The 23,732-nt window shown below is 41.0% G+C and overlaps 1 protein-coding gene across 1 annotated transcript; it reads left to right on the top strand.

The window, feature by feature from the left end:
• Positions 1-308: 308 nt before the first annotated feature.
• On the top strand, positions 309-22,798 carry LOC127461030 (chymotrypsin-like elastase family member 1). The gene is made up of 6 exons (XM_051768252.1): positions 309-341; positions 19,272-19,395; positions 20,025-20,164; positions 20,286-20,431; positions 21,892-22,041; positions 22,772-22,798. The coding sequence occupies exons 1-6, from the start codon at positions 317-319 to the stop codon at positions 22,796-22,798; spliced, it is 612 nt and encodes a 203-aa protein (XP_051624212.1). The 5' UTR covers positions 309-316.
• Positions 22,799-23,732: the final 934 nt, after the last annotated feature.

Raw genomic sequence — 23,732 nt, forward strand, 5'->3', positions numbered from 1 at the left:
AAAACTGTTTCATCAGGTCTACTTTCATTTGTTTGTAACTTTGGAATGACTTTGATGTAGTTACATGCCAGAGGCAAGTAGCCTGGAATTAAAAGGCTTTCTGAACAGGTCTTACAGACTGTTCCACTAAGAGGAAAATCCTGACCAACTGACAAAAAGGTCTAAGAAGATTTTCCAGCCTCTTCTTCCTGTGATTATTCTTTCCTCATTAGTTGTGTTGTACAGGAAACAGTTGCATTAAAAAAAGTTTCTGAAAACAGAAAAAGGAACCTGTCTGGTCCCACGTGACACTGAACAAAGGTGGCATATTCGTGTCATGAAAACTGGCTACTCCATAACTGGTGGGTGAAAATTGTTGTCAAGTTTCTGAATAAATACTTTTTGAAATCTTACTTTTTTTAATTTTGTTCCGTTCACTGTGTATTAGACAGTGAAAATATGAATGTATTATTGTTAATAAATGTCTAAGAGCTATATTTTAGGCATTCTTTGAAATACTTTGTCAACAGAGGATTTTCATTTTATAATAAATTCAGTAAATTATAAAAAACAGCTAATTGGTAATGCAAGGTAAAACCATAAAAACTGGCAGATCATAAGAAATATATTAAATATATTGATATAAATATATTAAAGTTAATATGTTAAAGTGCTTTAAGTCACTACAAATACTGCAGTGTTATGGCATTTCCACACAATGATATCTCTATGAGGACTTTGCTTCTGCAGATTCTGGTTTTTGAAAGAAATGTCATTTATCATTCACTGTAATAGAACTAAAACAATATAATACAGAACTGGCAGATTTTGCAGAGAACTGTAGACTTTAAATGATTACTTTTCAAAGCTCTTTCTATGCTTAGCAATTACAGCTTGCCTGCAATATCAGTCTTTTCTAAAGGCTCCTATGTAAATGTGAAATGTGTGCTGACTGTTCTACATTTAGATATGTAGATACAGTTTGAAAAGCTGCAGCTGAATTAGTTGTAGATTCCTTTTTTCTCAATCAGTGGAGAAAAACAGGCAAGTCTTGGCTGTAGCTCTTATTAAAGATTTTGCGTGTCCAGTGTACAAGTAATTGTTCAGTATGGCAGAAGGGCTGTGTGTGAATAAAGATCTTTAGCCTCTTTCCAAACTGTTTTCTGTAGAATTCGTCAGAAATTATAAAGGAATAACCATTCAAACTTTCTAAAGGGTAAATGTTTTTAAATATTGACTGCCTGAACTCAGCAAGGTTCAGAAGTAAGCTTGAAAAATAGAGGAAGTTCCGTGAATGAGCTTAATTAGTTAAATTAAGAACGATGAAAAAAGCTAATGGAAGATTAGTTCTTTGCCATAGTCGATACAAAATCTTTGTATAATAGAAGGCCTATGATAAATTTTAAGATGAGCAAAGAAGTTGACCCTAAACAAGCATTAATGTTTTGGTAAAAATAATTGGAGGTAAGAACTAAACATTACTAAGGATAGCTTACAGAAATTCAATATTCAAAATTAAGTGGCAGAGCATCTAGTAGATCAGATCTCTTTTAAATGCATTTTCTTAAGGAAATTCATTTCCTCTTGAACTTTTGCAGTTGATTTGCAGGACCTTTATCGTCCTGAAAAAATAAGATCTTTTTCTATCTTTTAAAGATGCTGAACTTTCTTCAAAAGATGCCCTTTGTTACCTGATCTGTTTTGAACAAAGTGGACTTGCTGTTGAGCTGGAAGCTACTTGATGGCAGAATCATTGTCCTTGGTGGAATGGTGCTAACTGGGGTGGTCAGGTCAACATTAAGATCTCTATATAGTGTCTACAGGCCTAATTAATTTGCTTAAACACAGGTTTTCAGTGGCAGCTGAGATGCCTCAGGGTACTTGAGGACCTGAACAAGGCTGTTTGTTGTTACACATGAATGATGTGATGCTGGTGCCTTTCTGGAACAGGTGGTAAAGCTCATCCACAGTGGTATTATCCACATCACTGGCAAATATTAATAAAACTGTCAAGACCTCCAGTCACATTTGTTTATACCTCTTGGAAGGCATACACGGGATGCTCATAAATGGGAATTCTGTAAGCAGTTGTTTCCCTAACAGTGATAAGACAACATCTTCATATATACCTCATACATAAACAATTTAAATTATCATCACCTTGTTAACAGTATCACCTCTTCAGAACCTGTAAAGAATTGAATCTTTTATAAAGACAGATATTTGTACATTTAAAAGTTGCCAGGCAGAGACAAGGGTTCAGGATTTTGTGGATTTTGCTGTGCCAGTATGTTTCAAGCTCCCTGTTGTATTTACAAGAGAGAATTTTCTTTTAATATAAATAACATATTGATGCTCACTGGTAAAGAGAGTTTTGGTGTTTCCAAAGCTCTAGAGTGCTAAATTCAGTATAGCTGTGTTTAAAAGTATTTCTTATTATTGAGGCTTGCAGAGACTAAGCAGTTTATTCTTTTGTGTCCATTACTGTACCAGTGCTATCAGAACTGCTCGGGTTGGTAGGCAAAGGTATTTCCTGTACAAACAGAGCCCTTGGAAATCTTCCAGCATTTAAGCTGTGCTACTGGATGCAGAAGCAGCTTAGCTGGGTTGATAGCAGTGGGGCAGTAATGCAGCCACCAGCACACTGAAATAACTTGAATAGTGTTTGGATTCAGTCACTTCCAAGCTTCGGAAGTGAATGGGTCTCCTATAGAATGGTCAAGGTCGCAAGAGACGTCGGAGGTCACCTTGTCCAACCCCAGGGCTCAAGCAGGGGCTGCCTAGAGCCAGTTTCCCTGGGCCATGGCAGACTGTCAGCCCTGTGAAGATGTGTCAGATACTCTGGGGCACTTAAAAGCCTTTATAAGCCTATGTTTAAGTGACTGAGTCACTCCATAGGGATAAAGAGTATGAGCTGATTAACTCTTTAGGCTTCAGCCTCCTTATTATCATCATAGCCCCTTTACTGGACTTGTTCCAGTACATGAATGTTTTTTCCTGCACTGGGGAGCCCAGAACTGGACAGAGCAATGCAGGAATGCACTGCAACAGCTGCTGGATACAGAGGGGGAATTGCTTCCCTTGACCTGCTAACTGCACTTCAGCTGATTCAGCCCAACACATGGTTGGCTTTATTTGCTGCAGGGCCTCACTGCTGACTCGTGTCCAATTTGTTGTTCACCAGGACTCCCAGATCCTTTTCTGCAGAGCTGCTCTCCACCCAGTCACTGAATTGAGATCTCTGGTTTGGACCAGAAAAAGGCAGTTTCAAGGCAGATGTCTGCTCCTCAGTGGATGCCCAAACAACACACAGACATAAAAGAAACTGCTCTGAAAAACTGTCAGAAATTGTTGCAATTGTAATTTCATTATCAGGAATCTCTCTTACACTCTTCATTGTTGCTGCAGGTTTTTGAAATACAACAGAGAACACTGAAACATGATCCTTTGGGGCAACCAGGCTCAATTTCTTCTGAGCAGGAGCTGGCAGCACTAATTATTGTCCAGCACCATCAGAATCAGAAGGACTGTGTACAAGCTGCTGAAAGATATAAAAGTTCATTAACATATGCTCCAACAATAGAGAATGTATTTTTTAAAATCTCAATCAACCTCTCATTCATAATTTCTATATACAAGGTGAGAGTAATTGTTCTTTTGGTGTCACGTCCTCAAAAAATATAGAAAAGTTAGTATTTATTGATTTTTCAAAACCATAGAATTACCAGGGGGGAATTCTTAAATCACATTCCTCACATTAGAATGGAATAACAGCCAAACAGGAACACAAACATAAAAAGAAAATCCACCCACGCTAGCCACTTTTGTCCTTATTTATCTATTAAAAAAAATGTATCAAACTGAAAAATATTTAAAAATTCATATGTAATACAGTAAATCGTCAGAAGAGAGTATCTTATTACAAATGCAAAAATCAGGTCACACTTAAAAGGAAAATTGCTCAGGTATGGTTTTCTACTTGCAGCAAAAGCCAGTTCTTAAAGACCATAAAGTATTGGTTTGGAAAACTCCCATTTACATTTGTGAATGTTTGATTCTCAGGGCCATTAACTGGCAGAAAATTGCACTGAATTAAGTATGAGTTCAATCTACACTTTTACTGAGAATTAATGATATGCAACATATCACAAGCTTTAATGTCTTGCAAGCAAGCACATGCAGTTTCATTTAAATAGAACAGCTATGAACATTTTCCAGGATTGCTCTGATTTTCAAAGAGTGGCCATCTCCTTATTATTGTACTTGACTTCCTTTGTGTTTCCTCTAGTTGTTTATTCATGACAGAAATTATGTTAGCCCTGCCACTTCAGATAATTAATGATGCAGAAGAAAAATCAGCAAAGAATATCCTTGGCTGATTATTCATAATTACTCGGATACTGCAATAGTTGTGCTAATGGGGAAATCTATCTTTGATTTAATTATAAAAGTAGATTGAAATTGCTTTGGAAAAAATTGATTTGCTTTGTTTCTGTCTTCTGTGGCAGAACTCAGGAGAGAGAAAATTAGAGGCTCTTGATATTTATTACAATTGTTATCTAAATACTTCTTTTTTAATTACTTCTTATTTTCTCAGATAATAATGAAGTTGGCTTATTTTAATTTGGATGATTGATTGTCAAGATGGAATAACTGTTCCCCAGTCTACACACCAGCTTGCTATTTTTACATAAAAGCACTAATCAGGAAATTGCTTCATGAGATAGGTTGGCATCACTAATGTTTTTTCAGAAAAAGTCATAGAAAAGAAGTAAAGCAATGAAATTATGAAAATCAGAGATCTATATCCCCTAAATGCAGTCTTTGTAGGACAGAAAAAAATATTCATTCAATACATATAGAAGAAATCTTTGGGGTTTGTGAGTAATTGTCACCAAAGTGGTGACACTGATCCATGACACCCAACAGTGGGTTTGGAACTCTCTCTTCCTAGAAAGTGGAAATGTCCCACATGCTTTTGGGACAGTATTAGTTATTTTATTATGTATTCTGATAGTATGTAAAGTAAAAAAAAATTGAACATTGTTTAATGCCTGCTCATATGTAAGGCTTTTTATTTGTAAACCTCCTTTTATTTTTACAAGCTTTTGGCAGATCTCATGATCAGAAATCAGAAGTATGAACAGTCAGTAAACCTTTACCAGAATGTTGTGGGGAAAATCACAGGTATATAACATTAAATAAGATTGAAGGGTTTTTGTTGATTCAGATTTCCACTCCAAGTTTTAAAAAACTTAATCATGACAGTGTGAAAATTGTTTTCTTAATTCCACCAAAAGAAATTTCCTCTTGAGAGTAAAATCCAGGATTTTATAGGAATTTCTGTAGTGTAACATTAGAGTATGAATAGCTCTGACAGTTTTGGAAGAGCTTTCTTCTTCTAGAAGCTGGAGATGCCAGCAGCATCTGGATCCTTTTTGGTTCTGTGGCTCTGCCATTATTTCTTTTAAAAACCTTACCCCTTTCCCAAGAGATAAGCAGTATTGCTGTATCTGACTAATTACAGACACAAACCAAAACAAAATAAAGTCTGAATGATTTAAGTCAATATTTAAATTTTTCCAGATTTGAAATCATCAAAGTTTTTGTAAGATAGAGATAAAATGTACTTTATTGCTTTATAATTTTTGTGTAACTATTCAGCCTCGGAAAGATGAGTTGATTTGCTGAGAAAACATATTAACCTTAATAAAACTACATTTTTCTTTGAAGTTATGAATAAACAATAATTTTTGGAATCTGGCTATAACTACTTCAAAGGACTCTTCTGCTGGTAAGGCATGCAAAAGAATATTTGTGGATTTTGGATTTTCAGAGCAAAACCTCTGTGCAGTTTGTGCGACTGCTTTAAAGCTCATGTTTGTAACCCAAATTGTTTGTAACTGGAGTCTGTTTACATCTTTACTATTTTCTTTTTGTTTGCTCCAGAGTAGGTCTCTGTAGGTGAAGGTGACTGGGATGTGTGTGAAGAGACAGTAGAGAGTATCTGTCACAGATCTTTCAGCCTGCACAGGACTGTGTTTGGAGCACTGAATGAAAATAACAGTAAAATGTTCATTATTTAGATGTGCAATACTTTTTACTTCTGAACATTGGTGTCTATTTACAAATTCAAAGCCCCTCAGGAACTTGCTGTGCTGAAATGGGAAGGTTGTACTCTTCCCCTGTCTTGCTTCTTGCCACATGGTCTCACCTGCCTCTTTGCAGAGAGCCTGAAAATCATCCAGTTCTGCACCTGCCCGATTCAGCTTTCCAAACCAACAGAGAAACAACCAGCAGAAATAGGAATACATTTTCCCCTGGTGTTAGTGAATCAAATCATTTTACCATGTGAGAGGAAAAGTTCCAGAGCTCAAGGCAAGTGAAGAATTTGGTGCCAGGAATAGAGTGATAACAAGTCACTTCTTTTTGTGGGAACAAGCTGTTAGAGCAGCTCAGCCGTGTCTGTAACATTACCCTTGGCACAGCTGATCATCACTTCTGAGCTATGTAAATACCTGTAACTGGAGAGCCCACAAGCCAATGCCCTAATGCAGTGTGCTCCTCTGACAAATTATCCTTGCCAGCTGGCTGCCAGCCCTCAAAGGGCTGGTTCCTTCCAGAGCATGGTTGTTAAAGGAAATGCTGTTCTTTATCAATATTGCTCTCTATTTTATTTGCCATCATCACCACAGTGCAGGTGCCTCTTTGTGGATGGTGTTAAACAGCACAGCCAACATCTGGCACGACCCATCGATTCTCTTGCTCACTGCTCAACAAAGGGAGCTCTGTGCATTTAGTAGAGCTCAGGGGTTTGCTACAATTTCAGGGTGAGTGTGGGAGCATCAGTTTGGAGATTTAAGGAAAAAGTTTGGAGAAATGTAGGCATCTGTGTCCCAGAGAGAGATCTGAACTGGCAGCTTTCCAGCAACACATGCCATTGACAGAGTTTACATTTATTTAATGCCCAGCAAAAGTACTTCATTAATTGCAGAAGCACTCCTTATCCAAGCATGTATTCAGAAACAAGGTATTTAAGCAGTCATGATTCAAAGTTAGGTGTTGTGGTACTTGGAGAAAAGTAAACAAACTCATTCTCCTCCAAGGCTAACTTCTTCCTTGGCATAGTTTGTGTGGTTGGTGCCTGATTTGTCTCTTTTTTAAATGGTTGATTTTACATTAATCTGTGCATCAGAACTGGCAAACACATGATCTGTTAAAACTGTAAGAACTTTGAAGCTAAAAATGGCATATGAAGGATGGCATATGTATGAGAAAACTTGTACATCCATTGCTATATTATAAAAAGTCAAACACCTATCTGAAGAAATCCATACACTTAGAGTTTATAAGTTTTTAAGATGTACACTTAAGCAAATATTTCCAAATTCACTTTTTCTAAAAAGACACTTCTTTTTCATGGCACTTTATGTAGGTAAATACGGAAACTTCACTCTGAGAAGATTGGTCACTCTTTCCAAATAGGCACGTGGACAATCTGATCAAGCTCTGAGGTAATTTGGCAAAGTTGGAAAGGACAGTGACTGGGGCCAGAGAGTTATGAACAGTATGATTCAGATTTGTCTAAATCTTCTTGGGCTTTGGCTCTTCATGTGCCACATGACCACAACTTTTCTGACAGACTGTTTATAACTTATGGAAGGGATTTTTTCTACTCTGGTGAACTTAGCCACTCCTTCCATTGTTTGGGATAAGACTACATTCCTGAGAAATGCTTTTGTCTCTACCAAATCCAAGACTTCTGCTGTAGGGCTGTGTAAAAGGTAGGTTGGCTGCTGTCTTGAAGTTTTCCTGCGCATTTTCATTTAATTGTCAAGTACAGCACCCTTTTGTAGGGTCCTTTTTCAATGCTTAAACCAAGTTCTTACACTTTGAGAAGGATTAATTTGATTCACCACTTCCAGCAAGTTATCCCTTTATTCTCCAGGGAGAGAACAAGGTGCCACTGCTGCCTCAACCCCTTTAAAGCTCACAGTGTTCTCCCACCTTCAGTCACTGTGAGCTCTTCAAGAACAGCATGAACCTGTTAGAAGTGGGCAGCACTGACAGTACCACTGTGCTTTGTGCTTGAGGACCTTGGCATGGCCTTTAGCACCAAAACAAGCATTTTGAGTCTTTGTTCGAGATGTCAAAGCCATCCTCTCTTTTCTTTCCATTCCCATCTTTCTGCATCAGTACATGTTAAGTGAAAAACTGTCAGGTCTGTTACTCCAGACCAGTAGGTGTTTAGCATCATACCCTGGAGTTGTACAATTCAGTTCTCCTGCAGTCCTTTTCCTTGAATTTCTCAGGGCAGGAAGGAGATTCCAATCAGAACCTGCCTCCACCGCAGGTGAACATCTTACCTTAAAATATCAAAACCCATCTGAAAATATTTCAGGGCCAAAGTCCTTAATAGCTATTTGCTGCTATTAAAGAACAGAGAAGGCTGGGAAATCGCTAAGGATTTGAGGATCTTGAACACAGTATTTTAAAAACTGTTAATAAAGTTTGCCATTGGTAATTCTCATTAGGATACTGGCTTACTATCTTCTGGTCTCAGTCAAGTTAAATTTTATTTGTTTATTAGTCAGAACGATAACCAGTAGAGAGCTCTGTTGCCCAACTGCTTTGCAGCATCCAGACTTTTCAAAAAGGTGATATTGCTCATATTGAGGGTGAAAAGATTAATTGCTTCACTTTGCATCAGCAGCAGGCTCACAAAGGAGACATCTGGACAGAGTTTCAGATGATGAAAAACAATCATTTTATTAGGAAACCAAATGGGTGGTACCCATTATTTATTCCTGGGTCTAGCTGGCAAGACATATCTCACGTCCATGGGGTTAAACTCTTTCATCTCTAAATCCATTTGTGTGCAACCCAATTGAGTGTTTGAATTGTTTCTGGCCTAAAACATGCACTAAAATGTGACCAAGCATTGTCTGGGACTGTGGTGGCTCACATGGGGCAAAACCACACCAGGAATTGTGTAAACAGTTTCACAATACAAACAGCAGAAAGAAATGCCAAGCCCTAACCTCTGGTGCAGTTTAGTTGTTGGTGTAGAAGGAGCTCTGGAACTGAAGACACATGTGGAAAAGTTCCCTTTGAGTCAACCAAACCTCTGGAGTTCTGGCTTTGGCTTTGGCTTGGTGATATCACAGATGGAAAGCATGGAGTTGGTCAGTGTACCAGCTCTCTTGATCCCTTCATCAGTTGTCGCTTCTGTAGAAAGTCCAGGGTTTTATTTGTCACTGGGAAAACATCTTTTGCTGTTTAATATTCACTGTCAACTCCTTGCCTGGTTGGAAGGTTCATCCCAGTGATCTGAAAACTCAGTTTGTCATACCTGGGAATATCCCAAAGCCCTCCCTGGAGAAGATCCATCAGCCATACGTAGCAACAGGTGTAGTGTCAGTGCTATAGTATCAATAGATAAGATACTGCAAGTCTCCCATCTTCTTTACCAGCAAGCACTTAGCACCAAGTTTATCAGCAAGTGATTTACTTGCCAAGAGCTCCAAACATACTAATGAAAGTGTTAATTTAAAGCCGATAACCATGAAATGGGGAGTGGGGGAAGAAGGGATGGGGAACTGAATCCTAAGCGACGTAGCAAGGACCTGAGCAGCAGGTCCAATGGGTAGAGACCCACATGAGGCTTCTCAGGGCTTTTTTGCCTTCTTATTTAGCATTTCCTCCAACACAGCAGTTTCCAGAGCAGTCTGATCCAAGGTCCTAGCTCCACTCTATCAGAGCTGACCCTGAACAAGGCAGCTGAGCACCCAAGGCTGTGGGTTCAGAGTTGCAGCACTTGCTGGTGCACTCACAACCCTCACCAGCTGGGGTTTGCCAGTAGGGATTCATATGGCCCTAGTCTGCCAAGGACCTTCTTCTGGTCTGTGGGCTTCTAGTGAGTCCAAGAGCCCTGTCCTTTCTTCCAGCTCTTCTTGTGCTTGTTTCGGGCCAGACTTGCCACCCCAGTCTCTGCTGTCCCTGTTTGACGTGCTGGTGTTGGTTGTCCTTCTGGATAAGAGCACACCTGCAGCTTTTCAGCAAGAGAAATGCTGATCCTCAGTCAAAAATAGCTTCCCTGTGCATCCAAGTACACGTGTTCTTCAGCTGCTGTCTTCTCAGGAGCTGTTGTTGGTTTGGGTGGAACATGAGGCACTGCAAACACAGTGAACTGCAGCTGAACCAGATGGGCATCTCCCCCAAGCCAGCTGAGAATACTTTAGCCACCACCTCGACATCCACAAGTGGAGGCACTCAGCCTTTTTTCTGCCCTGAAATTGGCTGAAACTGTGTTCTTTGAGATATGTTTTTATGTATATTCCTACATTCATTGCTTTGAGGCCACGAGTCTTCTTCCTTCTTTTCCCTCTTTCCAGAAATTCCGATGTTGAGAGAAACAGGTATTTTAGGGTGTGTGCCTTTCTTTTTACATCAGCATGAATTACATGAGAAAGAAGAAAGGAGGGAAAATAAAGGAGGGTGCCTTAAAGTTGTTCCCTGTGCATATAAATTTCCTTGAGATATAAATTTGTCAGTCTTGAGTGCACGAATATACACGCAGGAAAAGCAGAAATGTACATGCTGACAACCCACTTAGAAAGAGGTATAGATAATTAATATCTAACCATTCTTTTTTTTTATCCTCTTGTCATTTTAAAAAATAAAGGAAAATGCAGCACTTCTAAAAACCTCCATGCTGGAGAAGGATGTCATTAGCTATAGAACAAGTATGCATGTAGTAGCAGTTTAAAGGTGATAAATTTCTGGTCTGGGAAACAGTGTGATTTATGAGATACTTAGAAAGACAAATGTGTAACTGCCCTGTTTACATGTGGGGTAGTTAGAATGTATAAACAAAATTGCATTCTGCTTTATATTAGTCACTATTTGAGAAACTAGAAAATGCCATAGAGAATCTGATGTCACAGTAATTTAGATAAATAGAATGAAGAGGTGCAACAGGGTGTAAGAGCAGTAGAAAAAAAATATTAAAGGAGTTTTAAAATAAAATATTCAAGAGGGCCCAAATCAGCTAAAGACATTACAGAAATACTGTGTAATGGCTACTACAGACAGACATGATGTAGAAAAAGCTCTCAGTATACTTGTAAAAATTACAAAAAAAATAGGTAAAATAGTCTTTAGGTCTTTTCATGCACATTCCTTCCTGTTACAAATTGCAAATAGAGTCCTGCTTTGCTTTTTTAACTATTTTTTTCTCCACAATGAATGGCATTTTCTTCTTAACTTTAAAGTAAAAGCATTGAAATTAAATTAAGAAGCATATTAAAATACGATATATTAATGGTTTTTTCCTAAAGTTTTTCTACTTTTTTCCATGTTGAGTAAGGATTAAGAGACAGAATGTAGGCTGTTAATCTTGTACTTTTTCCTCTACTTAAGGTCAAAGTGAGCTTTTCCAGTAAGCACAGTGGGCAAGATTCTGATGTCATTAATACTAAAATTTTCCATTGATTTCAATGAATTTAGGAGCACCAGTGTTTATAAAATTCCACAGACTAATTTTCCTAAATCATGCACTTTATTTACTTGTAGAAAAATCATACTCATAACTCTTAAGTGTTATGAAAACTTTGGATTTCAGTAAACTGCTTTCTAGCACAATGGTTTCTTAAAACACTGACACAGGAGATTGAGTTATGACTGAATATTCTGCAGAATCTGAAGCAAGATCAAGCTACTTTGCTGTTAAAAGTAAATAAATGGGACATTATTTCTCAAGACTTTTCTTTCAGTTCTGTGTTGTCCTTAAATAATTTGAATTGTTGATGTTTTGCTACTTTCCTAAGATTTTTCAGTGTAGTCAAATCAATATTGGGAAATAACAGTGTGCAATTACAACTGGCTGAGCACTCTGGTCTTGATCCAACAAAATATTTCATTGCAAGCTTTCCCTGCACAGATATGTACACGATGATTTTAAGGGAGCTTTATGAACGCTCAAAATTAACCATCAATCACTAAACATGTTAAAGCAGGTATCAAATTTTGCTACTTAAAGGAGCCCTTTGACCTTGTTTTAATGAGCAGTGTTTTGGATAATTAGGAGTCAAATGACCCAAATTCTTCTACTGCACTGAGGAAACGTTGCCACATTGACAGCACCCAGCTGTAACATGTTATTCCTGAAGGTTGTATCATTGCTTGTACTATGGGAGATGGTTTTCTTTTTGTATCTTCTGTGCTCAGACAAAGCAAAAAGCTTACACAGTGGTTTTAGTTATGACAACTTCTGATTTGTCTATTCCATCTAGTTTGTCAATAGTATGTTGCCCTAATATAAAGATTTAATATATAAATTTGTCTATATTGTGAAATCCTGGAAACCTGTCGGTAGGAGTTCAGGTGCAAGATAAAAAGAGAAAAGTGCAGGTATATGTTCAGTGTATTTTATGCTATATTGAGTGTTTACTTTAAAAGGCAGTACTGAGGGTTATCTCACAATCTGTCAACAACCTGTTTGGTTTTGCATTACCTTTTTGTAACACAGCAGTGCAATATACGATATGATCACTAACATAAGAAGGGAGATTGATGTCATTCTTGTGGTTTATATTTTCATAGAATCCTATGGTTTGGGTTGGAAGGGACCAGAAAGATCATGTTATTCCAACACCCTGCCATGGGTAGGGACACCTTCCACTATCCCAGGTTGCTCCAAGTCCCATCCAACCTGACCTTGGACACTTCCAGGATGGGGCAACCACAGCTTCTCTGAGCAACCTGTACCAGGGCCTCACTACCTTCACAGGGAAGAATTTCTTCCTAAATATCTAATCCAAACCTGCCCTCTGTCAGTTTGAAGGCATTCCCCATTGTCCCATCACTCCATGCCCTCTTCAAAAGTCCCTCTCCAGCTCTCTTGTAGCCCCTTTAGGCTGGAAGGTTCTCTAAGTTGCTATTTTCTTGGAAGGAAAGCATTGAAGTTATTTTGACAATGGTCCAACTCCATGTGATACTTAAAACAGAATGTCAAGGCCAGAATTCAACTCAAACAATTAACAGAAGTGAACTGGATGTTGTCAGATGTTGATGAATGAGAAAAAACTGGGTTGCTAGTTTTTTCTCACCTCCGTATTCACTGATCCTTATGTACTGGTTTATTCTTCAAATAAAACATATACTGAAGTAATTCATCCTTTCCCTCCCCAGGTGGTGCAGAAAGGTTTTAAATAAAAGCAGTAAGACCTTCATATGCAGTGGTGTGTGACACAGACATTGTAAGACCTATCATCTCCAGCAGGTTTCAGGACCTGAGATTTCTCCTGCCCAGCTGCTGGAGCCCAGTCTGACAAGCCCTCAGTGGGATTCTGGGCCCTTGGACCTGCTGTATTATCTCCTACTTGCCAGCTAGTCCTGTTATATGATCTCCTACTTGCCACCTAGTCATAGAATCACGGAATCATTAAGGTTGAAAAAGGCCTCTAAGATCAAGTCCAACCACTTGTCCTGCACAGCCCCGTGAACACCCCAGATCCTGAAGTTCACCTTTTTCCTTTCTAAACAGCAGCACCATCCAGGTGAGCTCCCTCCAAAGCTCAGCCTGTAGTTCCACAATGGGCCATCAGTTATGATCTGGAGACTTTTGCCCTTCATCATCACCTTATTTATCCCTTGTCCCTTTGTGTCCTTGCTTTTTGTTTATCCCTTTCCTTTTTATTTCTAATCCCCTTTAAATTAAAACATCCTTGATCTTGTAACTTCAATGAGACAGATGCTCTCACATTCCATGTACCTCCAACAGTCTGTATATCAAACGTTTTTGAAAACCACTTTCCAAGTAGAGTTTACGAGTGCATTAGAACTTGCCTGCACCTCAGCAGCCCTATAAATTTATCAGGTAGCATTTCTCATAAATGTGTACAGCTCAGTGTATTCCAACTCTAGTGATACTCAGTCCATTGCCCTTTCCATCAAACATCATCCTGTGAAACATCAGTAAATAAGGGGTAACTGTGTGTATTTCGTGAGACTGACTTTAAATTTAGTAAACATTTTTATCGTTAAAGTGAGTATACTGGCATTGCCTTACACCATTTTTCATTGTCAGTGCTGAAATATGAAGTTTTCACATTTACTGGTTTTATGTTTCCTTCTTTCTAAAAATTTCTGTTGAGTTGGATGTATTTTACATGAGCCTTCAAAGATATGTGTCAGGATATAGAGATAAACAGTGTGGTGTGACAAATTAGCCTTTTCACATCATCATTACCTTTTCCAGCTCAACAGTGCTCATACTGAAATAAAGGTTTCATCCTGTTGCAGTGAAAAGAAGGAAGGAATTTGTTCCTTTGTCCTCATTTATTGGTTAGCCTCATTTACTGATGAATAAGACCACAGGAGTATATTTATTAAGAACTGTGTTTTAGATCAAGGTTTTAATGATGGTTTCAGAATAGTATATGCAAAGACTTTTTTACTTTTATAGCAGAAGTATTTCCACTTATGTTGTCCTAACTTATTTCCAGATGATGATAAGCTAGGAATATTTATAGGTTAGGAAAGGTATGTAAGAGCAGAGCAGGCATAAAGCTGCACAGCAAACATACACAGTGAAGCCTCTCAGCGTCTGGAATTCAGTTTGTGCTTTAGGGCCCCCCTGAAAGATGACTATATCCTCATCTTTGTGCTCAGTAGCTCCCAATGGATCTCATCAAGTCCACCCAAATGTCCTTATTTTCTTGTACAGTCCTGGAATCTTTCCCCACCATCCATCTTACCACTCACGACATCCCTTGTGCTTCCCATCATTCTTAAAATAATCTACACACTCAGAAAATGCTGCTGTCATCTAAATATTTAATTCAGATCCTCTGAGAACAAGGACGTAAAGGCCATATATAATTAAACAGTGCTAGATCACTAATTAACTAAACAATGCCAGAGCACCATTTAACTAAACAGTGCTGAATAACCAGCTTAGACATTGTCCCTCTTTTTTTGTACAGATAACTGTTAGCACACTCTGGCATAACACGGGTTTGCACCAGCCCATGGTTCTTGTAGCAACTATTACACATGATTTGGAAAGCCAGTATGGAAAAGACCAGATGCTCCATAGGCAGCATGGATGAGACCTCTCTGGTTTAGAGATAGAAGAATTTTGCCATATGGACACAAACAGGGCCACTTGAGTTTGTGGTGTTGGAGCTGGATGTGATGATCCTTGTGTTGGAGTTGGATGTGGTGATCCTTGTGGATCCCTTCCAGCTCAGGAGATTCTCTGGTTCTCTAAGATGCCTCATTTTGTTTACTGGTAAAGACTTGGACCACAGAAATTCCTTTTTGCCTACACATGTGAGAAATCCTGAGATGGCTCTGCCTTGAGTTTCTCCTTCAAAGAGGAAGAATTCTGGGCTCTGATTCCAGGACTGTTCATGTTCTGAAACTAATTTGATAGCTTCTGGAAGGTTATGGGCTGCTGAGCTTTAGCAGTAGCTGAGATGATGTGTTTTGAATGTCACCTTTAGACTTCAGTATCTCCAACCAAGCTTCATAACTGGCGGTCAATGGTAATGCTGAGATACCAAAAATAATCACAGAATCAGAGAATGGTTTGGTTTGAAAGAGAACTTAAAGATGATCAAGTTCCAAACCTCTTGCCATGGACAAGGACACCTTCCATTAATCAGCCTTCTCATTACCATTAACACAAATTTCAGTATTTTTCATTTCCTCATTTCCTCATTTACTAAATTAAATTTTTTCACCCTAGCAAGTGCTTGTATATGGAACAGCTTCCCAGTCCCAATGCTTGCACTCCTCTCTTTCCATTCACATATGTCCTGTAGGTCAACAACTTCCACAAACCACATATGTAGAACCCAGAGGGAAACTCAGACAATTCCTTAATAGCCCTACACTAAAACAATGCCTGGAGTGGAGGAATTCTGAAAACAGCTGTAATTCTTCATCCTCAGTGTAATTTATTTCTCCTTTGGGCATTTGAACTCTGCCCCACATCAAGGCTGCACAATGAGTATGATACTGTGTTCATGGCAGCAGAGGACAGATCATGGACAAGCAATTGCTCAAACCAAATGCCACAGTGTCCATAAGGAGAATAAACAACTACATTCTAAAACAATATTTTATGTATAGAACTCATAAAGTCTTTGGAAAAATAAATCGATGATTAAAAAAATGAGTGAGTTGGCCCAGTCTAACTTTTAGGGATGATGAATGTAGTGAAAGTGAGGGAAGAGACTCCTTGGGTAGGAGGCCACTTTCTGACCTCCTTAGCCAAAACTAACTGGAAGCTAAAAATGATCTATGATGTAAAGGTGAAAATGTGTTCAATTACTTAAATAAAGTCTCAGTGCTGAAATATCGCACTGAACTTTTTATGGCTTCCAGTAAAATAGAAAGGATTTGTTTAAGAGGAATGATAGGGAAAAGGTCCTGATCCTACAGTGTCTTTTCCATGGGGAGTGGATTCCATCAGCATACCTGGGTGGGTGATCCATGCTGTCTTTTCCAGCAAAGGGTCACACAGATGATGAAGGAACTGAAACACTGCTCCCACAAGGAAAGACCAAGAGATCTAGAACTGATCAGTCTGGAAAAGGGAAGGATCTCATCAAAGTGTATAAATACCCAGAGGGAGGGTGCAAAAAGAATGGATCTGGGTTCATTCCAAAGGGAGGAAGGAGCATAAAAGGATCCTAAAAAAGGCTCAGTATGTCCAGCCAAAGTCAGTTTAACATGTCCAGCCTGGGCTGGACCCCCTCATTTTTCCCTGTTGGTTATTGCTCTGTTTATCTGGTTGGCAAAGATCAGTTCGTGTTACATGGAGCAGGAGACAACTGGACTGACAAATACATTTCTTACAACATGTGTATCCACAATTGCTAGTCTGGAGTGTTGGCCTTTTGAGCCTGCCTTGTTCTTGAAGTGGTCTGAGAGCACCCAAAATTTCTCTCTTTTTTTTTTCCTTTTTTTTTCCCCCCCTGCTTCATGGTCCTGTGGGAATTGTGCAGTGTGGAGCTGTTTGTGTAACCTTGGGCTCTACCTTGAGCAGTTTGGGTTTTTCCACATGAAGAGCACTTTTGATCAGTTTAGTGAGTCATGAGTATAGATAAATTGCATTGATACAAAATTTAGACGCAGCTTCTTACCAGATATTTTAGTATAAAAAGATATTTTCTTGGAAAAAATGTGACCACTTCTTTAAAGATGCTTCAGTTTCTGGTTCTTCTGAGTTGCCTGGGTAAGATGCAATTTATCTGAGCTGGGAAGGGTGAACCTCTCAACCTCTAAGTGATGGAGATTTGAGCATATAATTTTTTTGTTTCTCTGCAGTTACTGTGCTAGGGCAAACCCTGATGTGGCAGGATTTTCCTCTGTTGCAGGAGCATTATCTCCATGAGAAAGGTCTGGAAGTGCTCTGAGGGAAGGGAAACCTACACCCTAAAAGAAAGAGGATTTAGGTTGGTGCAGCAGGGTGGGGTTGGAGTATGGGGAATGAGTCAGTTTATATGATAGCTTTGTATCTTAAGGCCTGTTTTTGGTAGCTTTCAACCACGGAGGCTTTAAAGAAGCCTCCAGGATGGAGAGTGATCACAGTGTCACCATGTGCAAGTCTCAGTCACTCCATCTTTCAGACCTGGCTGGCTGGGATGACTGATTCTCTTTAGGAGTCCACATGACAAACTGCTCTTCATTTTTTGTGTGTTAGGGGCAATCTCTGGATTTCCCCTGAGGGACACTCTTCAGCAGGATGTGCTGACAGGGCAAGTAATTGGAGGCCACGAAGCCCAACCAAACAGCTGGAAGTGGCAGGTAATACTGGTGTGTCTTATACTTGAAAAAAGCCTTATATTTGAAAAAAAACCCAACAACAACAGTGAGGAAAGGACAGCTTCTGCTGTCCAAAGCCACATACACTGTTTCTGCAGAGAAATGGCATGGTTTGGGTGTAAAATAGGTTGCTGTTTCCTCCAGGTATCACTTCAGATTGCCTACCCTAACGACCCGGGGTACTATGCTCACATTTGTGGTGGAACCCTTATCAGCAGCAAGTAGGTCATGACTGCAGCCCATTGCCTCAGCGTGTGAGTAGAATAAAAAGTGTTAAAACTCCTGATGTGCTCCTCATTCTTGCTGCAGATGGGAGCCAGACCCTTCTCATCCTCTGAGCTCCCCACTGGTGCCATGCCTTGCACAGCTGGACGTCTTGTTGCTCACTTAATCAAGGGAACTGGAAAACTCTGTTTGCTTTAGCCTTGATTTTACATCGTAATTGCTGACTTCCTGGGAGCGGAAATCAAGCTGATTGCTGATTTGCATAAGAGGAGGTGTATTTGCATGAGTGTGAGCATTTCACATGGGTTTGCATCCCGAGAAACCTGCACAGAGATGGAAAGATGGAACAAAAGGCACGTTTGCTGGCACCTGAGCTGTGCTGCACAACATGCTCTGCAGCAGGTCTGACATGCACCGCCTCAGCAATACAGCAGGACACCAACAAGCTGTAACACCAATAAGTGTAACAAGCTGGTCCTTCACACTCTGTTTCAGAAAGATGCAGAGATGCAGAATGAACCTTCTTGTTCAAGGCCAAGCTCAGCACTGTGTCAGCTGATGCTGCACCTTCACTCGCTTCGCCAGCAAACTGCAGGCAGCAGGTTCCTAATTCCACTTAGAATCATAGAGTCATAATTTAGGTTGGAAAAGTCATCTAAAATCATTGAGTCCAGTTGTTAAACCAACACTGCCAAGCCCACCACTAAACCAGGTTCTCAAGTGCCACATCTACACATCCTTTAAATCCCTCCAGGGGCTATGAGTCCACCACTTCCCTGGACAGCCTGTTCCAATGCCTGACAACCCATTCAGTGAAGAAATTTTTCCCAATATCCAGCCTTATCCTCCCCTGGTGCAACTTGAGGCCATTTCCTCTCATTCTGTCACTAGTTACCTGGAACAAAGACCAACTCCCATCTTGCTAGAACCTCCTTTCAGGTAGCTGTAGAGAGCATTAATGTTTCCTCTAAGCCTCTTTTTTTTTCCCGGGCTAAACATTCCCAGCTCCCTCAGCTGCTCCTCCTCAAACTTGTGCTCCAGACCCTTCACCAGCTTTGTTACCCTTCTCCAGACTTGCTCACAACGAATTTAGCTACAGTCCCTTGAAAATCCTTTGATGGAAGGTGCTTTGGAAATTGTTGCACTGGTGGAAGTATTTACACTGCAAAGCACTCGGTGGGGAGTAGTTTTTACATTAATTATTCTGTGATTGGTTTTCAGGCCCCCAGGAGCATCCTACTGCATGGCTCTGGGTGAGCACAACCTCCTGGAGGTGGATGGCACCGAGTACTACATTGATGTGGATGCAATCTTCATTCATGATGGCTGGAATCCCAATGACATTGCCAATGGGTAATTATTTTGAGTAACATCAGATGGTTGAATGTTATTTAGCATCCTGTCCCACTAGTGTGTGTATTCAATCCAATTCCCAGTGAGGCTGGATTTGTGGGAAGCACTGAAAGATGGTGCAAGGGAGATTTCCCAAGCAGCTTCCTCTCTTGGAGGTGTTCCATGGTGTCTGTGTGGACGACCTCAGTCCTGCTTTGTCCAAGATGGAGAAAAGATGGGCCTCTTTTCCCCATCTTGGAAAAAAACGAATGGATCTTGGATGCACAGTGGATTCAGGGGCTTACCAGCAGTCACAGCACTGTGTGCATCTGATAAAGGGAAACCAACAAGGGAATGCTGAAGGACTGTCTTAAATCACCCCTCAGAGACATGTCCGCCCACCCAAGATGCACCAAAATTCACCCAGAGGTTGGAGAGCTCCAAAGCAGTAGGAGGTTTTTGAGGGATATTAGCCCTTTATCAGTCTGTACTATGGCCTCTTCTCTCCTAATTGCTCCTATTTTCCTGTTGCCTGTGATACCTATAAGGAATAATTAATGATGTTTGCAAGGTGCATCATGCCAGGATGTCTGGTTTATGACCGATTCAGGACTTTCAGTAAGGAATCTTTCCCCTATGTCGTGTTTCAGCTATGACATTGCCCTGCTGCGCCTCGAGTCTCCTGCCAATGCCAACAGGTTCGTCGAGCTGGGAGTGCTTCCACCTGAAGGAGAAATTTTGCCCAATAACTACCCCTGCTATGTCACCGACTGGGGGTGGTCAGTGGTAAGTAAGGGGGAAGTAGGAGTGTTGAGGGTCCCTCCTGATTCCAGAGGGACCGCTGTGAAGGTAAAGCTTCCTTCCTCAACCCCTGGAGCTCCTGGGCTATCGTCTCCCCCTTTCCCTGCTAGCGGGGGGCAGCAGCATGGACAGGCTGCAGGAGGTGATGCTGCCGGTGGTCGACCACGAGATCTGCTCCCAGGATGACTGGTGGGGATCCCTGGCAAAGGACACCATGCTCTGTGCTGGTGGAGATGGCGTGAAGGCTGGATGCAGTGTAAGAGCTGTTGTTGTCAAAGCATTTTTAAGCTCCTCTCTGTTTTCTTCCTATCTCTCTGACCTTGCTGTTCCTTCACTTGGCACCTGTTTTTGCTATTTCTCCACCTGGAATAGCTCTCCTGCAAATCCTGGCCCCTTTGCTGATTTCTGCTGAATACCTCCCAAACCACATCTGCTCCACATTCCTCCATCTCCCCACAGCAGAGAGAAAACCTTCAAGCCCTCAGGGTGTGCCTCTCCCCTCTGATTTTGGAGGGGAGGTTTACCCTGTCTTCCAGCAGCGTGTCCCATGGACCAGATCCTGGGGACTAGGTTGAAACTTTGGCAGTTGCCTCTGCCCTCACCCAAAGGGCGAAGCTGTGGGGAAGTCAGTCCATTCCTCCAACACTGCTGTCACATTGCACCCCGGGCCAGGCAGTGCTTCCCTCTGCTTGTCCATCCTTCCCTCCCCTTCCGCTCTGTTTGCATGGACAGCTGAATTTGCTGGAAGTTTTGGCCATGTCCAACTGCACTATCTGGCCCAGGTTGGGTGGGAAAGGAAGATGCTGTGAGGTTCTCATTATTCCAGAGGTTCCAGGTGGCCCCAACATCAAGGCAAGGAGGTTTGGCACATGAAGGCAGGGAATACCTGTGACCTCTGCCTGTATTTCCTTTGCTGCAGAGGTGGCTTCAGGTAAGAGCCACCATGCAGAGCCCTTAAAAAATTGTGGACAAATACATAACATGTTTGAGTATGTAAAGATATGAATATAATAGAGACACATATAGAAATAAAACAGGTTAAACAGTCATACATATTTCAATTACATTATATAAGGTAATTATAGGTCTGTAGATATTTAGTGTATTTTTTTTGTGAGCTTTAATTATGGTAGAACCCTGTTAAAAACCAGGTCCCGAGCCAAGCAAAAGCCTTTATCTTCTCATATATTTTAATCCGAGTTCCTTCTTTTTTCACCACTTTAACTTCCTGGGACTCTTTGTATATACATGTTTGTGAAAAACAAGGGGAACAGCATTTCCCTTCTCCCTGGTCCCTTACAACTGGAGAGTGCACTGATTTTTTAGCAGAGATGCTGGGCAGGTGGACCTTGCAGGAAAGGATTGTGTTTTATGCTCTGTGCCCTGGACCATTTGCTTACAGTCATTAAATTTGCAATGGTGGTAAGTTAGGGTTTCAGCCCATCCTGGGGGTATATGAGTGTATGTCTGTGTGTGTATGTGCATGAGGACTGAGATAACACATAGAGGGGCTGATTTTTGCAGCAATTCAGAAGGTGCTGGGCAGTCTCTGCTATCACACTGCTGGGGACCAGTCAGCCCTTGGAAAAGAAAGCAGCACAAATTTTTATTTTCATGTTTATTTTCATGTTTATTTCCATGCTCCTTAATCCTATCCAGTCTTCCAGCTGCTCAGATAATTTAGCTCAATATGTTCCTTTCCTTCCTCTGATCCAGGGGGATTCTGGGGGCCCTCTCAACTGCTACAAAGATGATCACTGGGAAGTCCATGGGATTGTCAGTTTTGGGTTAGTGCCCTACTGTAACACCTACCAGAAACCAACAGTCTTCACTCGAGTGTCAGCCTATGTGGACTGGATCTACAGTGTAAGTTGCTTAATGCCTGTGAGGTAACCTGGTTCATCTCCCAAGAAAGCAAGGAGTTGCCAGGGGAATTGGAGTCTTTCATTTATTAGAACATTAGGAGTCAAGCTGGGAAATCTGGAGAGGTCTAAAATCAGGATATTTGATGTTACTTCTGGTGTAATCAAACAACAGTAAGGAAGGAGCTGCTGCCTTGGAGCTGCAATGCTCTGCTGAGGACCGTGGACAAAATTCAAGCCAGGCAGGAACTGGGCTCCAAGTCCAAAACATTATCATCATCATTCACCCAGACAAAACCTTGCTGGGGGAAACCATGGAAGGAATCAGCTGAATGGGAAATACAGCAACCATAAAGTATTTCTGCAAGTGCAAGTCCTGCAGTGCTGCACTATCCACCCTCAGCATCACATTGGGGAACGAACAACTAGCCCTTTGCTCCCAGAAATAATGACTGGCACAAGGAGCAGCCTCTTCCCAGGCACAAGGGATGGTTATGTGGAAAGGCAGCTGCAAACTATGAGTCATACTGAAAAGAAAGGTGGAGAGAGGTATTTTAAATCAGTGTGAGGAAGGGGGAGGTTACTGTGGTCCATAAACCATTTTGGGTGGGAACAGATTTTTAGAGCAATCTCCTGGCCCAGCTGGGAACAAGCCCTTCTTCAGAGCATCACCTGGGATAGAGACATGCCTCACTCTGGCTCTCTACTGAATTAATCTCTTTTGTGTTTTCCAGACTATGGAGAATAACGGGGGGTTCTAGAGAAGGATCAACTGGTGTATGAATATAAGAGATTAGAATGAAGAATCTCTGCTCATTAACCCTCCTCTCATCCCTTCTGCGCTCTCTGGGCTACTAACAGCAAGGTTTGGCTAACAGGGTAATAAAGTCTCAGTGACTGCAACCAGTGACCCATTGCTGTGTTTGCTCAGCCACAGACACAGCTCAGACCAGGCCAGCAGAGAAGGAGACTCCAGTGAATGCTCCAGTGATGGTGTCCTTAACTTGGGGCTGGGCCGTGGCAGCAAGCACAGCTCTTCAGGGCTGTCATTTTGACACCAAACCCACCCTGAAGATGACCAGGATGGGTTTTTCTCATTGAGGGTTTCCTTAGGGATAACCCCACCATTGGCAAAGGTGGTCAGCTCAGTGCTTCCTGATCAGTGGGAGCAGAGCAATGTGTGACACTGCCAGGCACAGGTATAAATATTCCTATTCTGTTCTGTTCTCAGAGCAGCCAAGCAGTTTTGCTTGCAGAACTGGGTTATCTTCATATTCCTAAACAAACAGCCTCAATACAGCACTGCTCATACAAAAACCATCTGCCTCAAGTGTAGTGGCAAACTCAACCCACAGAAAGAACAATCCATCTAACTTATTCTTAAATCCACTCTGTACAGGATGACAATTTTTAAAATTAATTTTTTAAGACTAAGAGTCCAGAAAAGGGCATTTCTGGAGAGTGCTTTTCTAGAGAGGAAGCAATAAATTCACTGTTAAACAATCCCTTGTGCTGTTAGGTGTGCAGGGGCCTCAGCCAGCTGGGCAAGCCTGTGTGCAGTGCATAATATTTCCAAATAAAAGCCATCTCCCTATTAGACACACAGCAGGGTTGGTAAAGGGAGGGGAGGAGGAGGAGAGAGAGATGGATGTGCACAATAAAGCAGGATTTGTCTTTTCATGAACTATAAAACCA

This window comes from Manacus candei, unplaced genomic scaffold (genome assembly GCF_025592945.1).
Source record: "Manacus candei isolate 608988 ecotype Guabito, Panama unplaced genomic scaffold, ASM2559294v1 h1tg000094l, whole genome shotgun sequence".
Classification (NCBI taxonomy): Eukaryota; Metazoa; Chordata; class Aves; order Passeriformes; family Pipridae; genus Manacus; species Manacus candei.